Raw genomic sequence first — 7,551 nt, forward strand, 5'->3', positions numbered from 1 at the left:
TGGCAGGTGCACTCCAAATTTATAAGTGACTCACGCCATGAGATAGTGGAAAATCTTAACTGCTTTTTTCCAGCATTTGGTCAAACTTAGAAAATCTTCTTATTTCGTGCTCAAAAACTGCTCTGCTGTGGAGATTTAGAAGCATAGGACCCGCTGGCAGGATAATTCCTCGAAGTGAACAGTAATATTTAAACAAGAAGGATCGATTTTCTTGGAAGACGCATGCTGATTTGACCTAGCCGACTTACTGGTCACGTTTCTTAATTTTCAGAAGATTCTTGAATGCTCTGACTTGGAAATTTTGCCAGGGAATGTAATTCAACTTGAGGATTTGACCTGTTCCACGATATCTGATTCTGGACATAAACTCGCAAGTAAACACTAAACTCGAACTAATTAACTACCAACTATGCACAAACATATACCTGAGGCACCTGTCTCTGTTGGACAGCCGGGGAGAAAGACAACTCTGCTGATATGGAAATGCGGTTTTTGGAACCTTGACGGGGCGTGACATATGATCGCCAATAAATGTCTTTGTAATTGTTGTGTTTTGATGTTTCAGTATAATTCGCCAGGCATGATCATGAAAAAAAGTCAAGGTCAAACGAGGTGTGATTGACTCCCATTACTTTGGTACAAGGCAATGTTTGCCATTTTTAATCCATTCAGCTACTTATTAAAGCATTCTAAGGTATGTTAGATTTCGTCCACTGTGTTGTTATCCACAGCCTTCAGCAGTCGACCACTAGATTGAAAATTAAAGTAAACCGAACTCTAAGTGCACTTTTTGAGTGATAATTTATTCAGCCAGATATAATTTTAATTAAGTAGGCCAACTAAAGCCAATAGCCCGCCAACCTCACTTATAGAACCTAAAGTAATTTCAATCAGTAATTTTTCTTTGATTAAGTATGAATTATACGACGTGAAAACTCAATACATCTGTTATAGTTTTGCGAGGTTGAGTGAATTAGGTATTTCATAGCAACGTGGGCAAACTTTGTTAGTTTCAAGTTTCATTCTATTTTCTAGCCGTTTCAGGCCCTGTAGTGTGGAACATGCGAAGGAAATAAATGGGTTTAAATGCATGAAAAGAAGACTGGATTGTCACTCCTTTAAGCTTGTTGTAAATTGAATCCTCCTGCAACAGTCTGAGAACTCTTTGCTTATTTTGTGTTAACACAGAAACAGATTACCGAGAGATCGAGATCTTTCTTGGCTGTTTGTTGCTTAGCAGCAAGATGTTTAACAACACTGCTTCGGATGGGAAATTAATCGAAATCTAGTGCAGTAGAGTAGAGGCACCATTCAAATAAATGGTATCTTTGTAAAGGGTCGTATCACGATTAAAGTTCAGCTTACCTCGCCATAAAAAGACGATTTATTTAATTGTGTTCTTCCGCACGTACATATTGTTGCGCAATTTTTCTTGTGCCAAAACAAATGTGATATTACATTCAAGGAGTTTACAGAATTAGAAACATGAAAATGCGCGTAATTTGTGATGAGAAACCCAGAAAATTTTACAGAAATTGACGTGGAACTGTGTATAAATTCTTAAACCGAATCGCTTGTTGGTGCAAAGTTAAAAAAACAGCAACAACAACCAAAACAGTGCAATAGTAACGCAGCGCGCGGCGGGAATATTACTCGCACAAAAGCACGGGTGTATGTTGCGTGTATGTACGTTTCTGCGGTTCCCGAGCGAAGTCGCACGCACGAAAAGCAGTGGCATGTCTTTTCCAGTTCAGTCACAACCTACACGCAAGATTGTTAAGACAAGCCAGACAAGTGTGTGACAGAAGGTCTAAATTAAAGAACGTCGAACGGCAATAAAAACTGAGTTTAGTGATGGCATAATAAGAGCTATCAACTGAAGGCAACTACCAAGCACTACATATAATTAGATGTACTCATTCATTTACGGGGCAATAAAAATAGAGTTTAGTGACGAATTTAGCAAGAGCTATCAAGTGAAGACATTTTTTGTTAACATATTTCAGTTTTTATTTGTAACGAAATGCTTTTTATACCCGTAACCTAATTAAGTCTCGTAACTGGAACGCTGATACATACCGAAAAAAGACATTATCAACCGGCCGATAAGATAAGAATATTTGTTATTTCGGAAATTCCTGCGGAATTGACTTTTGAACTCACAACTCGACTTGTCGAGACGTGTTTCAGATAGTCTTGTACTTCTACACTTAACACTTACGGAATTATCTTATCAATTTTGCTGAGAAGAAAAATAAAATATTTTTGACCCTGCGTTTTAAAAGCTATCGAGTTAACAATTAAAGCAATATACGATTTTTGTACTCAGTTTAACAGAAATTGTTTCTAAATGTCATGTTTATCAATGTTCGTTGTCACCTTGTGAAAAACTAAGTTAATACAAGCATGGGACACTATTCATCATCCGCAACGGGGCACAACGATATATAATCCTTATTGGCTGAAACGCCTGAGGTTTTACCACACACTGGTAAATGTTTGAAATTGTTCGTTCACTTCTAATCACAGCTCTGCTTCTAACTTTCTCTCCAATACTGATCACGTGATGTATAGTGCTGCATCTGCGACTGCGCATCTTCAAACAAGCTAAATCCTGACGACGGCGCTGACCAACATTGCGCGGGAAACTGTGGCTGCTGCAACTCTTCCGCCGGCAGCTCCGAGGGCGGAAACGCAAAGCTTTCACGCCAATGAAAGGTTCTGTTGAGCTCCAGTTTGAAACTTGAGTTGGCGGATGGAAATGAAGGCATCTGGTTTGAAATCAAATCGTTGCGTTCCCAAGGAAACGGCATATCGTTCTGGAGTGGGATGCTTCTCGTCGCGCACGGCTCCTCGGGCCAGTCATGTGACAAAGGTGGTGGTAGAGAAGGTGGTAAGGCTGAGTTTACCGGCGTTGGGTCTTGACTGCGGAGGAAGTTGATGAAGGGGGTCTGGTAACGAATGATTGGCGGTGGAGAAGGGAAGCGAGTGCGTCTTTTCTTGGATTTCGATCCCTCACCTGCGCTGTCTCTTCTGTTTGTCCTAACAACAGGAAAATACAAAAATCAACAAAGCAAAAAAACCAACCCAGGTCAGGTGTAAATTTGGTGCTGCGGAAAGGAACGAAGGCTCATAACTTGGGTCAAACAATGTGTTGAATTTTATACTTACAGAGTAAAACAAGGAGTAACTTTGACTCAGTTAGATCTGAAATTGACCTTTGTGTCCTCCCCAATTTTCCTGAAAGATTGGCCGTACCTTACCTTTGTTCTGCAACCTCCCCCCGGATTTCCCATCTTTTCTTAAACGTCTAGCTCTACCAAATAAATTCCACCAAATACAATTTTTCCCCTTTCCTTTCTAAAAGTCTTTTACGCGCTTGATTTTATGAGTCCTTTGTGTTTAATTTGTGCTGTACGTCTACTAATCAGCGGCGGATCCAAGATTTTTCTTAGGAGGGGTGCAACCCTAAGGAATAGCGTAGCTGACCTGTGAGGTAAACAAATTTTCAAAAGCGAATACGAAGATAACTTCATCTCAAGGGGTGGGGGATTGCGCACCCCCTGATGATGAATATGAAACATGTGGTTTTTTTTCTGTTTTATTCCGATATGGTAATTTTTAAACTTATTATTGTGAACAGAAAGTTTTCGATTTTTCAAACGTTCCCAATGGTCCATAATCGTCACGTACAGATTCACACTAGATCGAAGATTAGATTAAATTAGATCAAACACTAGGAAACTCAGTTATCATCTAAAGATCGGCTCGCAGTATGATTATAATTCAGTAATGAGAAGCATACCTCTTTCCTTCTCTAAAGGCCTTGGCGAACGGATTGTTGTCAATTTTCAGTTGAGTCATGCGTGGGTTCTGGTAACTAGTGACCGTGATGAACTGGGTCTCAGGGAAGTTGAACACCCATCTGTCACAATGGCCCATACCCAGTTTAGTTACAACGAGCTTCAGCCGGTACTTTTGCATGGAGCTGACCACCACCTACAATGAAACACATTCGGGGTCAAATCTGGTACGAAAAATTAAATAAACTGTTACAGAAATGAGTATTCTTGTCTCTATCGGCGTTCTCTTTTAGATGGGAGCGTGCGAAGAAAAATTCACCCGCGCAAGAGAGCATGGGACAAATTCTCTCTTGCGCGAATTGCTGTCGATTCTTGCGCTACAAAACACGAGAGATAATATGGGCAAGCTGATAAACAATTATGCTACGAAATCCAGCAGAAAATATAGAGGAAAAAACTAACTGAAAAGGATTCCCAAACCGTATCCGGGAATGGTGGCTTAAAAAGTATTTCAATTGATTCATAAAATGCATTTGACAACAAATATACCATACACTCTTTTTTTATATAAGTATACTGTTTTTCTGACCCAAGCTAAATTTTGTTATTTTGTGCCGATTTTAGGCTAAAAATATTCTTATGAGTATTCTTTGATTATATATATTACATATATATATATAAATGAAATTTCCGTTTCACTGACTTTGATGGCTTTAAAGTAACTTTGGAGCCCAGCTGCAAGCAATAAAGCCCGATATGACACACGTAACTTCTTGCAGAAATGTTATTAGAGAGGTTAAGCATGACGTTAACGGCAGACGGCAAACGGCAAAGATAATTTCTGATTATGAGTTCGTTTCTTCTAATCCGTAAATAAAGCACACAAAAATGGAATAACGTCTCTTACTATTCATTGCAAATATAAATAATTTCACTCTACTGTACACACAGCTGAAGAGAGACGGCAAAAGTTTCATTTTTGCCGTTTGCCGTTTGCCGTAAACGTCATGCTTAACCTCGAACGTACGGCTGGTGCTGTTTTTGTTGTTGTTGTTTTTTTTTTGGTTAGTTTTGCCGCCATTTAGAGAAAGAAATAATTTTTCCGGTTTCGTTGGTATTGAAAAATTTCTAACACACAAAATGATATTCTTTTCAAAATCTCAGCCTCGGGTTTAGTCTTAAAATCATCTTACAAATTCGCGAATGTCAACCTCGATATTCTTATAAAATGCAAAAAGAAGAGTGTAACGTTGATTGTACGCGAGTCGCAGATCACTTACGTTATCACTGTTTGGAACGATGTGATTGGACAGTTTCAATTTGTCAAACGTTGCTCCTTGCGCCATCCAGTACTGCCCCAAGCTGGCCGAGTTGACATGCAGGTATTTGCTGTGAGTGTGGTCCAACTGGATTCCTTTCCCAGCAGAGACCCACCCTTGGTCGGGCTTGTGGCGGTAGCGGTTAGGATCAACGGCGACGACTTCCACTGAACAGCCGTAGTACTGGTCGGGCTCGAGTCCGGCGAGACAGAAGTCTGGCACAGGGAACATTCGCCTAAAAACGTTTAACATAGAGACATTAGGTAGGAATAAAAAGCAATATGGGTAAAATGTAAGAAAAATATTGAAATATTTCACGTCTCGTCTAGCCTGTACGTAAAAATATAATAGGTGAAAAACGCACCCAACAGGCAAAAGAAAGGAGGGAATATTGAAAAATCTGGCTGCTTTCAAACAACACCATGAAAATTTGACAACGCAATTTCAATGACCACTATAGATTTCCGAAATGAAATGTTTAGTAATCCTGCCGCCCATTTTCTCTGGTCTGCTCGAAACTCGAAACAAAAGTATTGAAACTCCACCCAAATGCTTATTAAAAAGCGCACAAACTTGAGACAAACTTGAACAAGGCTCGGTTGCCCATGCTTCCGGAATTTTAGTTTAGCGACGACGAAAACAACTTAATAACTTATTTTCGCAGACTCTTTGTTAAGTTTTGAATTCCAGATAAAGGCATTTGAATGGACCATTATTTGCGTTCTTGTTTACTAGCTGTTTCACCGGACAAAACAATAAAACACTTTTTTTAAGAAGGTTTGTTCACGGCGAAATTTCATATGCAGGACATGCTTTTTCAAAACTGTGTTTTGTCCAATTACAGCTCTGCGGACCTCCCAGGAGATGTTTGAGTCAAAACGAGCACGACCATTGAAAAGAAACTTTTTAAGTAAACAGAAAACTATTTGCATAAATTCTACTTTGTAGGGAAAAAATCCGGAATTGTTTTTTGGCTTTCTGGTTAGCAAAGGATTTTCAAAAATTTAAAATTCGTTTTAGCTTCCTTTCAAACGTTAAGAGTCATAACTGCTTTCTAAGCTGCGCGTTGCGGTTTTGTAGTTGGTGTAAGAAGATCAAAAACCAACGAAAACTTATTTTATTCAGTCTCGTATGCAAATAATTGTTGTTTTGCGCTGGAAATTGTTTGTGCAAGGTTAAAATCGAACTTTTATCCTCTACAAGGTAAAAATCAGAGTTTGTAATGTCCCAAATAGAGATGGCCAGTCACGGAAACAAAACTGACTTATCCCTCCCAGACCCGTCATGTCACCAACAAACAACGAATTCTTTTGGGATGTCATTCTATACCCATTTAGTTTCTACCCTTAAAACGTACAAATTGAACGAGAACACAAACCTCCCAGCCTTAGTGATAATCATTTCTGTTTCCTCACGATGAAACGTCATCCAGAGTTCCTGATTTCGGAGACGCGCTGAAATCGTTCTGCCCTCGCCCTCCATGGCCGTTCTGTTGGTTGCCGAGGCTTTCTTCCTTGGGGCCTCGCAACGTCTTTTGGATTTGGAATTCTGATCCTGCGCATCTGGGTTCGGCTTTGAAACTTGGACCCGTGAAGAATGTGTTTCAGCTACCACAGCTTCGGGGCACGTGTCTGATCGAAGCGTGGATATCGGAATCTCACCATCGGCTTGTTTACAAATAGACTTCGAAATCGACTCATCCATTTCTGAAAAGCTGCACAACTAGCGTAAAAAGTCTTCACAGTAAACGATCAAGCTTAGGCCAGGACGTGCAAAGACTGAATCTGGACAATGATCACCAAACTTAAATAGCGTGGATCAAGACAATAAAGATGTTTTACTTTAATTGGTTTTTATTTGGACGCGTCCTTTCAAAAAGCAAATATCTCACCTTGAATCAACTAATTAGCCAAGAAAGCAATGTCTTTTGTGATGGATTCTCCCTTCAGTCTGTGAATTTCCTTTAGTGCTTTCACCTTAATTCTTTTGTTTGTAATTTCTTTTTAAAAAGCATCAAAAGCGATTATAATTTACCCCTGATAGTTTAAGCCCGATATACTGTCAAAGCAAATCACTATGATGAAAAAAGCTCTGGCTAAGTTTGTTGGCTGAGATCTTGAAAGTGTTTAAGCTCGTTTTAACTTGAAACTTCCGATTTCTAAATAATTCCGTTAGGTAATCAAACCGGAAACGTGACTGTTTATAAAAAAATATCTGAGTTTGTTCCATTCAGGAGTGATCATGAGAGTGATGAATTTTTAGCATGCTTAACAGTTGGAAGTGATCATTAAATACGCTCGTAAAAACTTGGGCGGTGTCCTCTCAAAAGATGTTCAAGTTGGAAGTTACTAAAATTCTTGATGCAAAAGAAAATTGTTGAAATTGTAAGCGAGCGACAGTGAATAAACAACAAATTCACTTGAAAAGCG

At 39.3% G+C, this 7,551-nt stretch overlaps 1 protein-coding gene across 1 annotated transcript; it reads right to left on the bottom strand.

The window, feature by feature from the left end:
- Window positions 1-1,985: 1,985 nt before the first annotated feature.
- Window positions 1,986-6,826, bottom strand: LOC110067198 (uncharacterized). The gene is made up of 4 exons (XM_020774501.2): window positions 6,501-6,826; window positions 5,084-5,357; window positions 3,806-3,999; window positions 1,986-3,042 (listed from the first exon to the last, which is right to left on the bottom strand). Exons 1-4 carry the CDS (start codon window positions 6,824-6,826, stop codon window positions 2,538-2,540), a joined length of 1,299 nt encoding a protein of 432 aa, XP_020630160.2. The 3' UTR covers window positions 1,986-2,537.
- Window positions 6,827-7,551: the final 725 nt, after the last annotated feature.

Source organism: Orbicella faveolata, unplaced genomic scaffold (assembly GCF_042242905.1).
Source record: "Orbicella faveolata isolate gen_17 unplaced genomic scaffold, um_ofav_v1 contig_36, whole genome shotgun sequence".
Classification (NCBI taxonomy): Eukaryota; Metazoa; Cnidaria; class Anthozoa; order Scleractinia; family Merulinidae; genus Orbicella; species Orbicella faveolata.